The 20,551-nt window shown below is 44.7% G+C and overlaps 1 protein-coding gene across 3 annotated transcripts in view; it reads left to right on the top strand.

Moving 5' to 3' along the window:
* slc6a9 (solute carrier family 6 member 9) overlaps positions 1-20,551 on the top strand; it is a 131,718-nt gene that overhangs the window by 84,034 nt on the left and 27,133 nt on the right. For 2 of the 3 annotated variants that reach the window (XM_078098901.1, XM_040171873.2), the window contains one exon: positions 5,787-6,036. In XM_078098901.1, coding sequence (XP_077955027.1) covers positions 6,007-6,036 — 30 coding nt within the window. In that variant the 5' untranslated portion in view covers positions 5,787-6,006. Of the gene's footprint in view, positions 1-5,786; positions 6,037-16,240; positions 16,550-20,551 lie in introns of those variants that run through there. The other variant, XM_078098900.1, reaches the window with a different exon arrangement.

The following is a 20,551-nucleotide window of genomic DNA, read 5'->3' as shown; positions in this document are numbered from 1 at the left end:
TCATGGAATGTCTTACAACTATTTCGTAGACATAGAATGGTGCTGTTCAAAAAGACAATAGCCTTTAAAAGAAAATAATGAACTTCTTGGGGACCCAATTGTTTGTATGGTGTGGTGCTTAAAAGCAAAGCTGCAATGTGGATGGATAGTGCGGATTCCTTATGCAATGATGCCTGTCCAGTCCGGTGTTTTGAAATACCGTTTGTGTGGTGTCTTCAAGTTTCTTCCAGTCATTTTCCCGAATAAAAATTTGTCCGTAAAACATTGTTCCTCATTCCTTTTCTTCTGCCGATTACGGTGATGTGGAGTCATTTTGTGGTAAGTACAATGGAACTGCAAAACAGAATTAAACGTAATCTGTATCGGCGAGCACAGTTCTCCAAGTTACCCAAATACGACTGTTTGCAACACTTTTTACGGGTCATATTTTATGTAAAGTTTACCATAAGACATGCATTTCTGTATTTTGTGTTATACTGTATTTTATTGATTTCATTTTAAAAAGTATTCAATATGTTTTCACTAGTATGGCGTAATGGGTAATATTATTTACCCCTGTATTCTTCCTGTTCTGACATCAAAAAAGGGTCTGATAGTAGGTGGAGTATGGCAGGGAATCAAAATGAACACAGAATTTCAGACTGTTAGTGTTTAGAAGACTATAGATCTAGTTGTTTTGTACTACTTTTAAGCAACGTTATTTAAACACGTACAGTATTCGTATTTGTTATCCAATTATTTCTCATTGCAATATTTACCTCTGGAGATGTTCTCTGAATGTGGGAGCACTAGTCCTTTTTGAGGAGTCATCTTAATTTATCTGCACAATAATGATATATTTTTAAAATGACAATAAATAGATTATCTGTATGAAGAAAATCAGATATTTATTTAAATGCTAAAAACGTAGTTAGCTTTTTGTGTCGATTAAAGGCACTTTTACCCCTCTTCTTATTGAGACTGACATTAATGTCTTAAGTGGTAGTAGCATGGAGTTTAGCTGAGGCCTGAAGCTTCTTGATGACCAGCACAATATCTTCAGCTGTTATGGAAATAGTTCTGGACTTAAAACGAAAGTTTCATCACCTTTTTCAAAACATTTATAATCCATTATAGTGAAAAAACTCACCTTTCCAAAAAGGTAAAATAAAGACACTAAAGTGACCAAAACTCAAACAACATCTTATTCTAGTCTAGAGGATTCACTGCTTGTATAAAACATACAATCTTTGTAAATTTTTGTTCATGCATCTACCTTCACTTTTACTCATTAGTTAATTTTGAATTATATTCATTAAGCGGTTTAGGAGATTGACATTATAACTAGTGATGGGTGAAGGATTACAAAATGTAACTCAATTAATCGCATGATTGTTCTGCGATTACGCATAATTCCAAAGAATATAACAGGCACTTTTGCAATAACAGCAAGTTAACACAGTATATGAACCGTTTTTCTTTCTGAGCACGTACCAGAAGAAACATTTGGCTTGTATCGGGGCAGATTAAACCGGTCATGTTCAGTAGTAAGGGTCCCCGTTTGAGTGAGCTAAAGTGGTCTAGCACAAAAGTACACAGCTGCAAAATTCTGTTCAGGGGGCCGTGCGTTTTTGGTTTTAGTCTGTAAAGCCTTTGGAGAATCTCAAGAAATAGGAAAAAAACAAACACTTTCAGTGATGCAGTTATAAGAGGACAAAATTCACTTTTAACATCCATGTTTTTTATCCATTCGTCAGACTTTTTCCTTGCGTTGGTTTGTCGACAATTCAGTGTTTGTTTGGCTAGCTAGTTGGCTGCATCAATGCGGTGGAATGCCTTTGAGTGCAGGCTTTCCCACACCATTACATGGCATCGGTGGGGACGCGCTCGCTCGGTCCGCTGGTAAAGGCGCCACGCGGACGCGGAGGTCGCACGCAAATTTATAAGATAATTCCCCTTCACAGTGGTTACATAATAGCTCTGATTTGATCAACTACGCTGTCTGGTTGAGATTTAATAATTTAACTTTAATGAAAGGTCCATAAAAATACAAATACAATAATACATGTTTCATAATGTAACAACTAATGAAATTAATTACATTAAATAATTGTGGGAACAAATACAATGACGCGAAGGCATCTTTACAGAGCGGTTTATCTAATAAATCTCAAAACGCTTACCCTGCTCGTGCTGGCATTTGGACGTAGGTGATTACTGATGACCCGGTTGTAAAAAACCATAACGAGGAAGAGTGGCGCACATGCGTGTAATTCATGGTATACACGGATAAATTAGTGTTTTTTTTTTCCATCTTTTGCATAAAACATTTTGTTTGGAAGGTTAATATGTCTATCAATGTTAAAGACTGAGTGGATTCTAGGGGAAGGAGCAAGACGCGGTAGTCCAAGACCGGCAGGGTCAGCAACGGGAAGGTCTAGCATGAATGCAGAGAACGACCTGGCAGCAAGTGAGTGAGTGACTCGAGTTTAATTACTAAAGGGAGTGAGTAGGGGAGATAGGTGAGTGTCATTGGGTTGACGAGGTGAATGTGACTAGCAGGTGTACAGAATGAACTGACTGTGACAATAAGGTTTCGTGATGGCATTTTCGGGACCTAAAAAAAATGTATTTATGTAATTTGACAGATAAAAATGTAAAATATATTTAAAATATGTAATTGAAGATGTCCTGAACACATATAGAATCTAGTCTGGACCTATTGAGAGTAAAAACACCTCATATTGAGTACCCTAGTAATCAGAGAGGTCCTTAACACACATGCGTTGCTCTTTGTCTGGAGGTATTGAGAAATTTGTTTTTATTGCAGTTCGAACTTTGAGAAATGGTCTTTCTGAACTTGCAAATCTTGAGCTTTTACTCTGAAGAAATCTACAAATCTGTACAGTAAAATTATTTAATATTTATTTCTTATAATAGTAGTCGGAGATGTCCTTAACAAATGTATGTTAGTCTTTGACTGGAATTATTGAGAAAGTAATTTTATTGCAATTCAAACTTTGAGAAATGGTAATTTTGAACTGAAATATAGGATAATTATCTAACTTCATGGGGTCATGAACACACATACTTCAGTCATTGTCCAGAATCTTTGATTAAATAGCTTTTTTCCCGGTTACTTGTTTAATACCGTCAATGTCAGCATATACGTGCACTAAAATTCAAGTGTCTGCTGAGTTGACTGCAGTTTTCTCCCAGTATGGGTTCAGAAGGAGTTGTATTTGCCACAGTTTTTTTTAATAGAAAACATTCTAAAATACTTTTACCGCTCACACTCTTCCCAGCAAGTCTGCCACAGCAGTTGATGTAATTTCAATGACACGATTCAAAAAAATAAAAATAGTGGTGATTTGTCCATTTCATTTTCAAATCTTCTCACTCACAATGCCATTGTGCTCATTTCTTTCAGCCGTCCAAAGTGACACCGGTTCCATTTACTGTGCTGGCGCTGTGTGTGCTGATGTGGAGGCCGTCACAATTTCACATGTCGCATTTACCATTCTGTGTGCTGCGGGAGAAAGAAACCGCCTTATCATGACACAGACAGAGCCCGAGGAGTCCCAATCGCGCTGCTGCATATCGACATCATTGATAATAGTACTTGCAAGCCCCTCCCCTTCCAAGAAAATAAGTGTTTCTATTCAGTGTAGTGCACCGTGAGGGGCGGGGGGCCATGGGAGTGTGAGCACAGGGGGCTGGTGCTGTATTTCATATTAAGCAGCGTCATTAATGACATCAAGAGATGTGTCCTCACCTCAGTTAATGATGATTATTATTATTATTATTATTATTGCTTCAGAGATGACGTTGAAACATTTAAAAAAATACTGAACTGATAATCTTTACCCCATTGCCCTCGCAACCTGCTGTTCTTTTCCTCCAAAAGGTTACGCTCTGCCCAGAATATGGGTCCCCGACAGAGAGAGCCTCTTGACGGTTAATGTGTAACCATGGGGCCTCCTCTTCTCTTGACCAACAATGCAGCCAATCCAGTTCAATATTATTATAAAGTGTTGTGGTTTCCATAGCTACTCGACCATCCAACTAGTTGTTTACGTGCTGATTGATGATGACTGATTGTGCAAGTTGCCCCTCTTGGAAAATAAAGATGATCTTATGTTGCCTTATCTTAGCTTACCTTAGTTACAGATGGTCACAGTGACTTTGAGCTACATGCTAACATGCTCACAAATTGTGAGTCACAATGACCGTGTGAATATGCAGATGTTTATTGTTAAAAGTTTGGCAGGTGTTTTTATTCCAACCAAAGTAGAGGTGCAATGACTTTTAAAGTCATAACGGCTCTGCAGGGCGTCAGGGAGCAGCCACTGGCAGAGCAGCGAGCATACAGACAACAATTAAACCGAGGCAATGCGCGAGAGACCTGTGTTGTCCACATTTATTGAGCCACTGGGTAGTGAAACTTTTATTTGTAAGTGTTCATTTTAAAGTTGGCATTCACTATTACGCATGTCTAAGCCATCCGAAACGCTAAGCACCTACCAGGCCTCCTGCGCTCCTCTCTCCTCTCTATGAAAAGAGACCAACAACAAAACACAAATATGTTCTAAGACATCTAAGAAGCAGGAACTGGAGGATTTCCTTCCGATTTACTGACTGAAACATGTGGTTTAATCTCATAGGAGCTCACTGACACATGGCGGTCTCCCTTGAGAGTTTCGTGTTGCCTCTCGTTGCCCCTCCTCCTGGGATGGTCCAATGGCTCGGCTCGTGTACACACACATCAGCGGCGGAGAGTCAGAGCAGGAGTCAGAGCTCTGTGACTGTCAATCACAGCAGTAACGCTTCTCCCCCCTGAGCTGCTTCCTCTTTTTGCTCAAGTAGAAGTTTCTACAGCTGAATGGAAACTATTTTTAGTATAAGTAGTCTTCTGCGAGGAAGCTTTTAGTACACTGCTTGGGCTTTTATTGGGCTATTATTATTTTTCATTCACTTGAATCAGTAAGAGAGTCGGACGATGCTTTTAGTAGTTGGAAAGGAAGGATAGGAAAGGAAGGATAGGAAAACATTTTTGTGAATTTGAAAAAAAATACAAAATTTATGAATCAGGAAGTCTCTCAGCAGAAAATTGGCAACTTTTTTCATATTTCTATTATTTATTTTGTGTGCATTTGGGTTGAACTTTGAAGAGACAACACAGAAGTCATCCAGGTCTACTCTGATTATTTCAAGTTAAATTACCATATCTTTACAAACGATGCTGCCTTATTACAGCAAAATCGCATCGCATCAAATCAAATAATAATTATTACTTCAAAAAGTCATCCTGAATGAAAATATAGTCGATAGGTGTCGGACGCTTTTCCCCGTCAGAAGTACTCTGAGCCACTTTCCTTTACAGGCGGTTTCCTCGAGTGTTCCTCTGCAGCCCGTCAGCGGCAGTCGGTGGGCCGTCTGAACGTTGCCCCAATAGTTAATCTCTTCACACAAAAGAACACTTTGTTATGCCAGCTGCTTTGCTACAAAATGCAAATCTGTTACTACATGTTTTCTAAATTCTCTTTCTCTCTCTCTGTCCTCTGAGGTTTAACTTCCACCTCTCCGTTCCCTCGCAGCCCTTCCAAGTGCAAACTGTTGATTTTCTGTTTTTGTTGTTTTTTTTACATTGCAGCGTGTTGCAAACCGAGGCGGAGGAAATGTTTTTGAACAATGGATTACATGTAACTAAAAAAAGTGTTGCCTCTCCACCCCTCCCCCCCCCACTCCTCCCCCTCTCCCTCCCTCCCTCCCTCTCTCTCTCTGTCTGTCACATGTTCCTTTCACAGCATAGAAAAGTTTCTGGATTAGGGCAGAATTGACACAAAGCGGCAACGCCACTCCAGCGCCACTCGCAAGCGACGCAGAAGAGGCAACGAGGGGGGACCGGGACACTCGAGCCGAACGCCACCTCAGAGAACTGTAGCGATAGCCAGCGGCGGACGAGTCCATCCCGGAGGTTAGAGAGAGAGAGAGGCGGGGTATCTTTGCCGACGAGGTCCCTGAAGGATGGAAGAGAAGCAGTTCGCCGGGATCCTGGTAAGTTCAGCTGTTGTTCAGGGAACCCACAGATTTGAAAATGAGTGAATAAAAAGGCGCCCTACGTGGATGCAGCTCGCGGGTGGGACGCAGAGGCCGGACCACCAGTAGATTCACTGCCTCCTCTTCTCCCTGATTCATGCACGAGGGGCTGTGTGTCTTTTTGTTTCTCTATGCTCACTGGACTCCATCACGCCTTGAATTTCCCAGGTTGTTCTTGCACCTTTTCTTCTTCTTCATTCTTGTTTTTTTTAGTTAGAGTCGTAGCGTTTTGCCGTTTGAGCTCAGTGGGTGGGGGGGTGGCTGTCATCGCCTGCTGTTCCTCCGAGGTGCTCAGCACCCATCGTCAACTCAACACCCTCCCTAAACAACAACCCCTTAAAACACTCATGACTTTGCAGTCCTCCATTTATCTGGTCTTGGTGTCTTTGGGTCTTTGGTAAACTTGTCTGCGGTATTCTGCGGTGGTCGGTGAAGCTTTAAGGAACAGTTTGGGATCATTGGCAGTCAGGTCACTTCTCTCTCCCTCAAGTCCCACGTTCTTCAGTCCGACTTGAGAGGGAGATAAACACACAGGCTCAGAGCTCAAACTCTCCTCTGACATTCTCGCCCATTTGAAGCCTCGCTTTTCCTTCTACATTACTTTTTTTTTTTTTTTTTTCACGCCGCCTCCGTTTGAGATGCATATCTGTCTTACAGTGCCTGCACGCTGTCTGAGGGGGCGGGGGAGGGTGTTATCAGTCTCGCCCGCTGTCTCTGAGCATTTGAAGGCTGTTGATGGATGGAGATGTCATTCTTGTTCTCAGAACTTTTGGTGTGTGTTTGTTTGTCAGTCAGATGGATTACGATCAGTTGTTAGCTAAGCGCTGTCGGGAAAAAAAAAGTAAATGTTGCAGTCCGATAGATTTAAAAGCTTTGAATGTCACAAAGACGATTTGATTCGTTTCCCTAGAGGTTTTATTGCTGAGATGTTTAACTGCCCCTCACGCTGAGCGATCTGTGTTCTGTCTTAACGCCTCACAGCCACTAGGGGCACACGGGCTAATAGTGAGTGCAAAAAGAACTCAATCTTGTGGGTTGATTTGCGGCTGACGGCACAATCTCAAAGACAAAGTTTCCATATTGGGGGGGGAAAAATATTACCAAAGAAAAAGCTTGAAGTTGAAGTGAAGTGAAGTTAAATCCTTCTTTAATTGAAGGTTAGAAATAGGTAAATGAAAAGTGGATTTTATTGCCTCACAAGTTGCAGCTATACCTTTTTATGATTGCACTATAAAATAAACACATAGTAGCCCCCCTTTTTGGCCAGACCCTCCGCTTATCGCTGACATAAATGATTGCTCATTTAATGTTATTTCAAGGAATCGTCGCAGTAGGTGACGTCTTGGATTTCTCTCCAAATCTAAGAGTTTCTGTTTCCTGGACAACACTCAGTCCCTCGTTGTTTGAGGTCAATTCACTCAATTTGGCAGGAAGTAGAGAATGAAAAAGCCATTTAGACGAAGGTGCGTGACGTAGCTCCATTAAGATGTTGGAGGGGGAAAACGGATGAAGCCACATGTTTTCTTGGAAAACATGGCTCTCTCTTGCTCTCATTCTGTGCCAAAATGTTAGATTGTTTTCATAACATTCATTGGTCACTTATTGGTAGTGCAAAACGTTTTGCAGAGGTCAGAGAGTCACCGGTCGCCTTATCTAGTCTTATCTTCCACGGCAAACACGGGAAGATTGCACAACTCCAGCTGAGACAACGGCTGGCACACACTGACGGCAGCAGCCGCCTTCTCGTGAACGGCTTCTTCTCGTGGCATGTGCCGAGGTCCCCGGCCGGCGGCAGATGTGATGTCAGCCGTGGCTTGGAGACAACGACAAAAGACTGTGTGTTACAGAATGGCACTTTAAGTGTGTCCCCCCCCCTCCCTTCTCTTGGCTCTTCCGCCCACAGTCTTTTTTTACGAGACATTTTTATTCCTCTGTCATTTCATGTCTCATCCGCCTGTCATTACCTGTGTTGGGATCCAACTTCGCCCCTTTCCTGTTTTTTCCTCCAAAATAGTGCAACTTAATTCCGTTTACGTCTCTCTATTGAAGTCCTTTATCCTTTCTTCGCAGTCCGGTTAAATTTATTTACGCCGGCCCCAGATGGCCGGTGGATGGACCCGTCACCGTAAATCTGGGGACACACAAGGCGCTCGCTTCCTGCTACCGCTTGGCTCGGCTGGTCGCCCACTGCCGGGACCTTTTTTCTGTCCAGAAACTTAATTTCCCCCTGCTCGTTCACAGCGTTCAAAGGCAGGCACCCCCCCCCCCCCCCCCTCCCCCCCCCCCCTCCACTCCTCCCCATCTAACTCTCCTCAATCTTCCCACGTTGTCTTTGACCGCCCTGGAAGTAACCGGCACTTCCACCCAACGGATGAGCAGATGGTGCGCTGGCAGCAGCCTTCACTGGACCGATAGCCGTCTCTTTGTTGCTGTTTGCTTTTTTACTCCTTGGTTACTTCTTTTGCACCCGTCTTAAAAATGTCTACTGCGTATGTATAGAAATGTGGGAGGAGGTCGGAGGAGGAGGAGGAGGCGGCGCTGTATTCATAGACCAATGCTGCCACTCCATCACCACCAACCGGAGGAAGAGGTCAGCTGAGACTGGCGTCTGATCAAAGATTTACACCGGCTTTTAATCTCTGGACTATTTAAGATGTTTGGAGTCGAGCCCCATCAGCTGAGAAAGACTTTTTTAACCATATACTCTGAAACCTTTTTGATTCTGTATGGTCAGAGAATAATTACCTACTTTACTACTAATTACTACACAATTACACATTGCAATGTTTGATGACAACCAAAGATAAAATGTCCAAAACATATTAGAGGCATAAAGATCGGTCATTTTCACCATAAACTAGGAATGTCCAGATCTTTCTTGTATATTTTCTTCTAGCTTCCAGATATGATGCTGATACCACCAATATTTATATTCGCCCTACGCGCACACCACAAGCAGGCTGTAGTGGACTGTGAGGAATCCTTATGTTAGCCTGGGTCCCAATAACAATCTTATGGACATTTGTACCGTAGAGTAATTGGTCAGCAATGATGATGACAACCATAGTTTAAATATATGACCACTTGTAGGGAGAAGCGGAAACATCACATTAAGATTCAACTAAACTTAATCTCACACAAATAAATTGTACGTTTTGGAGGTGATAGTTGTCCAGTTAGGGGGAAGGTGCCACAATGCAGAGACGGCCACTTTGTCAATGCACATGGAGGGAGGTTTTGTAAGGCCGAGATTAACCCACAGTTTTGTGTACCCGCTGGGTGGGGAGCCTTAGTGTGTTTGTGGATGTGTGTGTGTGTTTGTGCGCATTTCCCAGGGGTTTGTTTGGCTAATGTGTGCTGTAGGCTGTGAAGTGGAAACCAAATGGAAAGAAATAGTGGAACGGAGAGACACAACCTCCCCGAAGTCACACACACACACACACACACGCAAACATAGTCACACAAACACACACAGGCAAACATTGTTACACACATATGGAAACAGACGGCACGCTTATACATTACGTCCATACATTAGAAGACTTCATAAGCATATTATATATTAGATTTTCCCAGATGGCCACAGAAGCGCACATACCGGCGCATTCATAACAAGATGTGCACACACGCAACAATTACTTGGAATCATAAATACACACCATGTTTAGTAACTCTCGGCTGTGACTTTTGCTCCGAAGCTGTGACGCCCAGACTGGGGCCCCTGGGTTCAAACCTGGCCTCACTCTGTATGCGTTGAGCATCTAAAACAAACAATGTGTTATTTAGAGTTTTTCCTGTGCCGACGTGTGGGTTTCGGGACAGAGGATGTCGTATGTGTACAGACTGTAAAGCCCTCTGAGGCAAATTTGTAATTTGCAATTTTGGGCTATACAAAATAAAATTAATTGAATTGAATTAGTTTGTCCGGGATTGGTTTAATTTGTTGTCTGACCTTAAATTCCTGATCTAGAAACGTGAAACTTGGCTTAAACCTGGAAACATGACTCCAGCCGGCCACATGGTAGCGCTGATTGATTAAAAACAAAAGTCTTTATTGGACCCCTCTAAAGAGAAATCAAATATCGACACTCGAACCAAAGTTGAGAACCGTCGGGCCGGTCACGACAGCTTGCAGGATCTGTCCACAGGATGGCAAGATGGCTTCTATGGCGATGTTGTCCATCATTCAATTCAAGTGCAGTACGAGTGTATGCCTCCTCTCCCTCCTTTTAGATAGAATGAAATATGCCCAAGTCATCTTGGCATTGAACGGTTTTCTTCTTCCTTGGTTATGGTGCTTTGTTTGTGGTCGGGGTCCGTGTGCAGCCATGTAACCGCAGCGCCTGTGACTTCTGGAGCGGCTCAGTGGGCCGTGCGCTCCCTACAGGTGAAAGCATGAAGTCGGCCCGCCTCGCTCTCGCTCTCTTGTCGTCCTTATGTAAGAAACATATTGAGCTGCCAGTCAGCCAGTTTAGTTCACAGCAGTGCTCAGCAACCGTGGTGACTGCCTCTGGGGCGAGGGGCCAACCAACAGATGTGAACCAAAGAGAGAGAGGGGGAGAGAGACGTGAGGGCAGGTGGGGGAGGAAGAGTCGGACATGATTTCTCCCCCCCCCCCCCCTCCTCTTGACTGACCAGCGCCCAACGTCAGCTCAACGGCGGCCACTGTGCCGAGCGTACAATCGAGGGACAAGGGACGAAAATGCCAAACACGTCCACTGCTGGGCACTTTTATTAAGGTAACCCCCCCCCACCAACCAAGCGCCTGTGTACGTTTACACACACACACATCGGCACTTCATTGTGTTTTTGGACCTTCAAATTTAATTTGTAAAAACCGCTCAGGCTGAACATTTTTCCCTCTCCCCTCTTGCTACTGGTTTAACGTCTCTCCCTCCTCCTGCCTCTGAAGTCAAGCGTAATTATGGGCAGTGCTCTATCCACATAGCTCCTAAATACCCCCAGACCCCTCGCCCGGTTTCTTTGAGTATTATTATCATTTTCAACGGTTTTCCAATTGCGCTCTTTTCAGGATTAGGTCATTCGTTGCGCTTGAACCCAAACTGCTCCCTGGCTCTGTGTGAGTGTTGAATGGCAGCTGTAAGCCCGGGCCGATGGAGGGGGGGGGCAGCCTTTCTCTGGGCAGGACCGCCCTCTCCCGCTTGGTAACACACCTCCCCAGTGTTATTTATCACTTTCCCTTCTCTCTGGCTCGTTTCAGACAGTCTTTAACGGCTACATCTCGGCTTCTCTGGACATTATGGAACGCTTCCAAGTCGACTGAGTTTAAATGTGACCGGGTCACAGAAGCCTGTGTGCAGCACTACTGGAGCACAGCCGTTATGAGGGAAATAATGTCACCAAGCAAGAGGAGCACAGATGCTCTGCGGTCGTATTTTAAGGTTTGAGTGTCAGTTAAAGCCGTTTTGCCTCCCTGTGAATGCGGCACGGTGGTGTGGTGGTTAGCACTGTTGCCCAGTGGCCTTTCTGCGTGGAGTCTGTATGTTCTCCCCGTGTTTGCGTGGCTTCTCTCCGGGTACTCCGGCTTCCCTCCCACACTGAAAAGACATGCCCTATAGGGTCAGGTCAATTGGTGATTCCGAATAGATGGACTGACGGATCCTCCCTATGAGCAGATGGAAGGGACGCTACATGTTTCCTAGATCGATGGCTTGGAGCCGCCCAACTCGCTGTGAGCAGTTTCGTGCAGGAACTATTTTCTCTTTCCCACTCACTACGCAAATGGCAGCCAGCAATCAACTCATTGATGAGGAACTCTTGCTCGGGACAAAGCGCCACTTGATCGTCAATGCTGTCGTCATCGGCTGAGCTGTAATGTATTATTTAAAAAAAAAAACAGAGCAGAGGAACTAATTGTAAAAAAATCATTGATATTTTTGGACAGTTTTATATACTGTCTGCCTAAGAAATCTGTGGACAGTAGCTAGTCTTATCTGGCTCAATGGCATTTGAATGTCATGCACTGCCATTCGAAAACGGAAAATGGCTGTAAATCCCAAACAATGGGCTGGAACACAACGATGTTTCTTGGTATAGCTTTTTTCCTCCCTCTTCCTCTCTTTTACAATTTCAAGCGCTACAGTGACTTCTTCCACGTGAGGCCAGCTCCAGTCACATGTTCCTCACTTTCATCCCCAGCAATGGCCCCATATGTTTGTCAAAATGTGTATGGTGTGTGCTTTTCCTTTTTTTTTTTTTTGGCCCGATTTGTCCCCATGCCTTATCTCCAATGAGGCCCGCTCTCCCCGAGGTGGGAGTGGAGGGGAGACGGGGGGTGAGTTGAAGCCTCACGCTATTTATACAGACGGAACAGCTGGGGCCCTCCCAGCAAAAGCAGTGAGGGATGGTAGAAAAGAAGGGAAAATATCATATAAACTTAAGGGTTATCCATGCGTTGGAAACGTCTTTGTGTTCGCTCCTCGATGCCCTCTCGTCTTCCTCCCCTCTGTCCTTCTCCCCTGGGGGGCCACGAGTGGCCAGGTCAGGTCGTGTTGGGCTGTTGGGCTCAGTTCAGCTGGACTGCCAAACAAACATCACTCGTCCCGTTTCACTCCTTTTTGTCTTTGAAACTGATGCCCCCCCCCCCGCCCCCCCCCTCTCTCTCACACACGCTTTCTCTCCACCGCTTCCAATTCAAGAGCTGGCTCTTTTGGAGGGAACAAGGAAGGTTGAATTTTTGGGGGGTATTTTTTTTTGTTTCAGCAGCGCCTCAACGCGGTTTGTCCTTTTTTCCCGCAGGACAAAGCCAACCTGCTGCTGCAAAGCTGAGCTTTTAGTGCGTCTTCCCTTTTCCCCTCTACTCTGTGTGGCCCCTGTGGCTCCTGTGTGGCACTTGTCCCAATGTGAACCTAAACTCAAGTCCTCCTCCCCGCCTCGCCCCCTCGTCACTTCTCTTATTGGATCGCCTCCTCTGACTGTTCTGCCCCCATGTGAACCACCGGCCATTGACGTGTACCCCCCCCCCCCCCCCCCCGCTCCACAGTAGGACGTCCCATCACAGGCATACTGAGCTAATGCGAGGTGAAGAGATATTAACCTAATTGCTGTAAGGGACGGATATAAAGATTGAGGAGGATGTAATGAGCCCAGATGTGGGCGGTTGGCCCCCCCTCTCAGATTTTTAACATGAAAGCAGGTCTATCCATGGACATTAAAGAAGACGTGGTGTGAGGCAGGGGTCATAGTACTTTTGAAACTTACCATTTAGGTTTTTTGGGGTCTGTGTGAAAATGACATGATATGACGCTTTTATCCAAAGCGACTTACATTGCATTTTTAACCCATGGCTTTTTACATTATTCTTTTTGCCTGGGGAGCAATTAGGGGTTAGGTGTCTTGCTCAGGGACACTTTGACATGGGACATGGGGAAGCCGGGACTCGAACCACCTACCTCGCAGCTCCAGCGCACCCTCTCTACCCCGGCGCCACGACGACGAAAATGTTTCTATACAAACTCAAGGTAACCCGGCTGAGTCATTTCAGGGGACACAACACACCTTGAGTCAGGGTGAAGACCTCAAGCTGTGTGCGTATCACTGAAATGACGGATGCACATCAGGGTGCTTCACAAAACAGCTGTTTTCTGTAGTGACCTCAAGCCAGGGTTTCAACACTGTGTTTGATTGTCCTCAACTTTGGAGTTTGCTCTGTGTGTGTTGTGTGTGTGTTCTGAGTGTGCTACTTGTTTGTGTAACCACTGTAATGTAGTCCAAACTGGTTTGGTCAAGTCGATGTAAGCTTCTCTTTGCCAGATGGCGGTGCGTTGGATTTTCTTTGTCGGACAAAACAGAACGGCAAAGACGAATGGTACGTCAGAGGGAGCCTTTTTTCTGTTTGTAGCCGTCCTCGCGGGCCGCACACAGATGGACCCCATCGCCTTCGGACTGTGGGAGGGACAGGCACCGAACCCAAGTCAGCAATGTTCCAACTGAAAACTGAAATGAAGCAGTTTTGAAACTCCTCTGTGAACGCTTTTTGTGCTTCACAGTCATTTTGGAACACAAACAAAAGGAAGACAAAATATATCTTTTGGTTCTCAGATATATTTGGAATGTATCAACACAGATGAAGAGTGCTTTGAAAAAGGAGAGAAAAACGTGATGTCGATTGAAAAGTATTCCTTTAATAAAAAAAAAGAAGATTATTTTTACGATGTCTAAATGGTGAGTCAGTTCAGTCCCCCCCAAAAAAAACCTGGGAAAGCTGCTCGTACCCAAAGTTAAGTCATTAAAATGACCTCCACCCTTTGCACGTTGTTATGCTCTCACACAAGTCGTTCTGCTGTTGCAGGAAGCACACTAAAGAAGAAACAAGTGTGAGAACAAGTTGGTGATATTAGCAGCAGCATCTGTGTGTCTCTAATTAGAGTTAAATGACCTAACATAATGGGATAATTAGTTAAAATAAGCCCCTCCTCACAGGCAGCCAGCTGCAACCACAACCATGCTATTATTTTAGAATCTGATTGCCCCAACACTAAATGCCCGCTATGGTTGGTGTAAAGTGTATTTAAGTCAGCTTTAAAGGTACAGGTGGGGACGCCTTAACTGGTATGCTCACGCCGCCGCTCTGCCTCGCCCTCACGTGGCAGTTAAAGCTGATAACGGACGCGTACTAGTCAACGTACCCACGCCATGCGAAGCCAGCAAGAAGGGTCTGGATCCTTGTGGAGGAACTGATGATCTTCCATAGTTAAGTTCAAATGTTCGACAAATGTTCAATGCACAAGCTCTAGATTCACTCGGGTCAAACCACAGAGTGACTCTAGACACTTAAACTAAGTGGGTAAACAGACTAATTGGAACCAAACAACGTCTTAGTTACCGATCGCTGCGAAAGAGTATTAGGAAAATAACAGAAAAAGTGCAACGGTGCCTCGTCAACAATGATGAGTCTGTTCTAAATCCATCAACATGGTCGACTGTTTGCTGGGGGCACTTGTTTTCATTGCCCTTGGTACTTCCTCTGAGCACACTGAATAGGGCGGGTATATGGTAATGATTCCTTTATTGGATCCCCTGTGAGATTCTAATCCTCTGAATTGATAGACAAATGAATGGCATCCTGTCTGCATTGCTTGTCTCGTGTTAAACATATCTGGAGGGCCTCCACTCAAGCGGCAGCGGCCATTGTCCCCGGCTACCAAACATCCATTAGGCCAGGCGCCAGGTGCATGTCAACCTTAGACGTCGCCTGCACCACGTCCCATTGGGGAAAATCGCCGTCCTGACGCATGAGTGACGTGTTTGTCGATGCCTCATTTGCGCCACCATTGCCGATGCACTCTCAGCTTTTCCTCTCTCGCCTGACTCACTCCATCACTCTCTTTTTTGAGCCATACGGGGGCAAAGTGGGGTGCTTGTATCTGTGAGGGTGTAACTCTGCGAACAAGTCGCGGGGCGAAGCAGAAGGAGGGCTTTGGCTCGCTAGCCCTTTCGGTGTAACACGTTAGAAGGGAGGATGGGGTGGGGAGGGTGGGGGGGGGGCATTGGCAATGTCGGAGTGCAGAGACGGACAAGGATTTGGAAGAGTCAAGTGCTGCTGAAAGGGAAGTTGTTGGTGGTCTGCAGAGTTGCAGCAGCTGCCTCAACAAAACAAACGGAAGAAATAAGAGGGACAGAAAGAGTGGTGTTGGGGTGGTGGGGGGGGTGTGAGCGGGGGGGGGTCCTGTGGAAGGCGAGCAGGCTCCTCACTTGTGGGCTCCTTGCTTTAATCTGTTGGGAGAAAGAGTAGGGGGGAGAGAGAGAGAGAGAGAGAGAGAGAGCTTGGCCATTGCCCATGGGTGCTCCAGACCTCCCCCCGCTTTACTCCAGCAAACTTGACTAGAAGTTCAACCCCCCCACCTCCCACCCTCCCCATCGCTTCTCCTCTCTCCCACTTACTTGCTCTGTATTCAGCCTAGGTGCTGGAGTGACAACGAGGCATTCATTGTGGAGGTAGAGGGAAAAGACTGTGGATCTCTCCTGTGTCTTTTTTTAGGGGAGGTGGGAAAGGGGGAGGAGGGTACGGTGGAAATGGTGAAAATACGACCGGAAAAAAAGAAAAACGTGGCAGAAATTGAAAGTAAAAGAGAGAGAGTGCGAGAGGGAGGGGTGAGTAAAAAAAGTGAGCGCAAAAGAGGGAGGGAGGCGAGGCAGAGCTGGATTCACAGAAGGAAGGGAGGGGTGAGAGGGAAGAGGGAGCATGCCGAATGAGCAAGGGAGGCGGAGAGGAAGCAGAGCTCCATCAAATGAAATGAGGTGAAAGTAATTCAGGCATTAATCAAGCCGGGGCAAAAGGGAGGGTGTGCGCTCTCCCTCTCTCTCTCTCTCTCTCTCGCCCATACGCCGTGGAACTGAAAGGCAAGGTGTGAATGAAGGAGCCCACAGTGGCCAGCAGAGAAGCACCACTGTGTCACACCGTCAAATCATGTCCGAGTCGAACACCACTGCCGCTTCCACCGCGGACCAGGTCAGTTCAAGCTGTCATATTGTGTCTCGGTTTGTCTCTCGCTGTCCCCTCTTCTGTGTCTCCATTGGCATCAGTGCGAGCGTGCGGCCGCTTGTTTTTTTCTTCTTTATTATTTGCGCCTTATGCCCGCCGGAGCTGCAGGAAACAAGACTTTTTACAAAAGAGGAGACTTCTCGGGGACGGGAAAGCTGAACGGGCCCCAGGTTCCGGTCAGACGTGCATTATCTTTAGATCCCGAATCGGAAGTAGTTACAGGGAGTCTCTAAGAGCAACCCAGTGAGTGTGTGTTTCTTGGACTATCAAAGCAACGATTGTTTCGCCCAGAGCTGCCTGGACAACGGTACAGGGTCCTGAAAGAATTGAATTCATCAAGACGAGCTATTGTCTACGCCGCCTTATTTTTCGGTGATCATTCAGGGGGTCTGTGACGACTCAATACCCCCCGCACCACGCAAGGAGGGGGACGCAGCTCTTTAAAAACCCGACCACGTGTGGCGGCCCCTGAAAAGTTTTTATAAGTAATTGCAGTGGGAAGTCCGGGGCAGCGGCGTGAGAGACGGGGTTTGGTAAGGATGTGAGCCGGTCTGCCCGTGTGTGTGTGTGTGTGTGTGTGTGTGTGTGTGTGTGTGTGTGTGTGTGTGTGTGTGTGTGTGTGTGTGTGTGTGTGAGAGAGACCGAGTAGAAAAGCAGAAGTGTCGGGGAGAAAAAGGGTGATATTTATACCCCCGCTCTTCTCCCCAACCCTCCTCACCCCACAAGGCACCTCAATACCGCACATCCATCCATCGCTCGACTTTTGTTGTGTATTTTTATTTTTTTTTCATCATCGAAGCAATGACATTGTCATTCAACTGAGATGAGACGTGTAGTTCACAATGTCATTTGGAGACAAAAAAGTGCTGTCGGCTCACGTTGTTAGCCAAGTCCTTGTCTCCTGTTTCCGACGCTGGTGTCGAGTCAGTATGGTTCTATAGGCAAGGACGCACACACACACACGTAAGCATAGGCACAAAAAAGCAGTGGAAATTGCTCACAAAAGAATTCAGGGATGGGTTGTGAGTAGGTGAAGGTATTTGAGGTGTGTGAATGTGTGGGTGTCTGTTTGTACACCGTTGACAGTACACACGTTAATCCGTTGATTCTGGTCCAGGTACTTTTTGTTAACACACGCGCGCGCGCGCACACACTCTCACACAGTATTTTTCCCGGTGAACTTCACAGAAGTGCTTATCTGTGTTTAATGTGTTCATCTTTAATGTCATAAATGAGACAAGATGCTGCAGCTAATCCTGATATGGCTTTTGGGACACTCACTGTAGGAGGAGGTGTTTGGGGAGTTCTGTGCTTGTGCTAGAAGCACCTTAACATTGACACACAACAACTGCGTTCATTTGTTTTGTTATGAAAACATCAGATCCAGGTGTGTCACCAGCTGATCAGATCAAGATATACATCTGAATGTGCACCGACGGTTATGAGTTATTAATCCGGTATGCAGTTTGAAAACAGATTCCAGTTTATTTACCTCTGATGAGAACTTGTGTTTAGGTTGTACTCCAACAATAAAACGCGTTGATTTGTGCTTATTATTATTATTATTATTATTAATTTACTTTTATTCCCTTGCCTTTCCCTAACATGAAGACAGCTTATCCGCCAGCAGCAAAAATTGATTCACGCGAGGGTTCTACTTAAGAATAGACACATCGTTTACAACTTGTGGGATTCAATAAAAATGTGGTTATGTTTATTGATCTAAATCGCCGTTGAAAAAAGAACAAACATCTGAAACTGTTTGGTAATGCTGTTTATATGATCGTACCCGCCGTACCTGTAAAATGCTGCACCGAGCCTTGATTATTACAAATAAAAAGAAACTGTCCCCCTGCTTTGCTACTTCGCTCTATAATAATAATAACAATAATAATCACAATAATATAGATAATAATTTAATGCACACAATTTGATTGTATTTATTTATAAAATATGACACAATAAATAATTAATCACCAAATATCGCATTTGAATTTTTTTTGTTGAATTTTTTAAATCATGTATAAAAGGGTTAGGAAAAAGGAGTGGGAAGAAGCATGACACTTATTTGATGTCCCATCCCTTTTCAACTGCTCTCCAGCCTGTACCCACACAGAATACTACATAATACACGTACATAACACGCACACACTACACAAATATTCAACCACAAAAACAAACATACACCACATACATATCCCTGCAAACATACCTATAACCTGTATATATATATTTGTATACATATACATACTTACACTAATAATAATAATATTTATTTATTTAATAATAATGATATACCATATACATTATATATACTAAATACAATATAACATATATATGGTGCTGAGTAGTTGTACCAACATTAGCATTAAAATAAAAAAAAGGAAAAAGAAATTTGATCTAAAATGGCGAGTTCGGCTCAAAGTCATGGTCATCTCTTCTCTGATTACACGGGTCACATCCTTCCTCTCAGCGGTAGAGTGACCTCACGGTGTTGGACAATAGTCGAAGGTCTTGTGTGTGTGTGTGTGTGTGTGTGTGTGTGTATGTGTGTGTGTGTGTGTATGCTTCACCAGTAATTGGAGTAATAAGGAGTTCAGATGGATCTGTTAATTGCTAAGTGAGTGGTGGTGATTGCCTTTGACATCTTTTTTACTGAAAGAAAAGATCAGATTAAATACCCTTCCCACATAAGATAAGTTATTGCTTTGACTTTATGTAGATTTATCATTTCATTATTTTATCATTATATCTGAGGAAGTTGAACTCGCTGTGACTTTGACGCGCATTGAGACCATTCAGCTGGATGGTGAACTGCTTTTCCTTCCTTTTTTTTCCAAATCTTAGTCAATACTATTCGTGTGAAAAAGTCATAACTCTAAAAGAAAACAAACGCTCTTAACAGACTGACTGAAATGATTGTTTGGTTTTATATGAAGATTTTCTGGATCACAGGCTGCCCCACCAAGAGCTTATGAGACCGGTTGTGTTGAAAAGTACAAATTCTTCCGCTGTAGAGCGCTGCAAGCTCCCACGCGTACCTTTCACACGCTGTGTCTCCCTGTAGACATATTTAGCCCTGCAGACTGTCACGGTTACGCTAGAAGTTTGGCATAGAGACCTTTATTTTATTGGCTGTATTATAAAAAAAAAATCCTCTAGGGCTGGGCGGTATAAAATATACAGCTCGTCACGCATAAACAATTTGTAACACTAATAATTTTACATTTCTGAAAAAATTACCCTGCCGAACAGCATGCTGGGTACAGCTCACAACAAGAAGTAACTCCGTTGCTACATTAAAACATGAAAAAGAGCGATACAGGAGGAACAACGAGAGACCAGAGATGCACCAACGCAACTTGTTCCCAAGAGAGGAGCTGAGTCTGTTTGGAGGGTTTTTGGTTTTGGAAAATCCAACGTAGGTTACGTTAGATCAGAATTTTGTTTATTGCAAATGATTGTCTGTTGAGCCTCTGGTGGCAACACTAGCAGCCACAACAAGCTAACTAGCTAACACGCTAACTCGCCGGCCAGTTGCGAGCAAGTTGGCCAAGGAGCGGCGAACATCTGTTCGGGTAGCGAGCGGCCCTTTTCGGGGTCAATAAATGAATGTGTTAACTTGGAAAAGCAATACCGTCACATACCAGGATACCGTCAGAATCTTTCTAAACACTGTGAGATGGATTTTTGGCCACACCGCACAGCCCTAATATACACGTCATCCGGAAACTTAATGAGATGGAATTGACTGAAACTTCCATGTATGTCTAATATAATGTGATGGTAGCAGCTAATATGCAGTTCAGTACATTACATCTAGCGTAGGAAGCCAGCAGGGGCCCATACACACACACACACACGCACACACGCTCCCCATCTGGGGGCAGGTGTTGCAGTTTATGGAGCGGAAGTCCAAAGTAGCGGAGTTTACTCACTGCACCGAGGCTCAGCAAGCAAGGGAACAGA

The sequence above is a fragment of the Gasterosteus aculeatus genome, chromosome 3 (assembly GCF_964276395.1).
Source record: "Gasterosteus aculeatus chromosome 3, fGasAcu3.hap1.1, whole genome shotgun sequence".
Classification (NCBI taxonomy): Eukaryota; Metazoa; Chordata; class Actinopteri; order Perciformes; family Gasterosteidae; genus Gasterosteus; species Gasterosteus aculeatus.
Note: the sequence above shows the minus strand (reverse complement) of the source record. Positions and strands in the feature narration are given on the sequence as shown.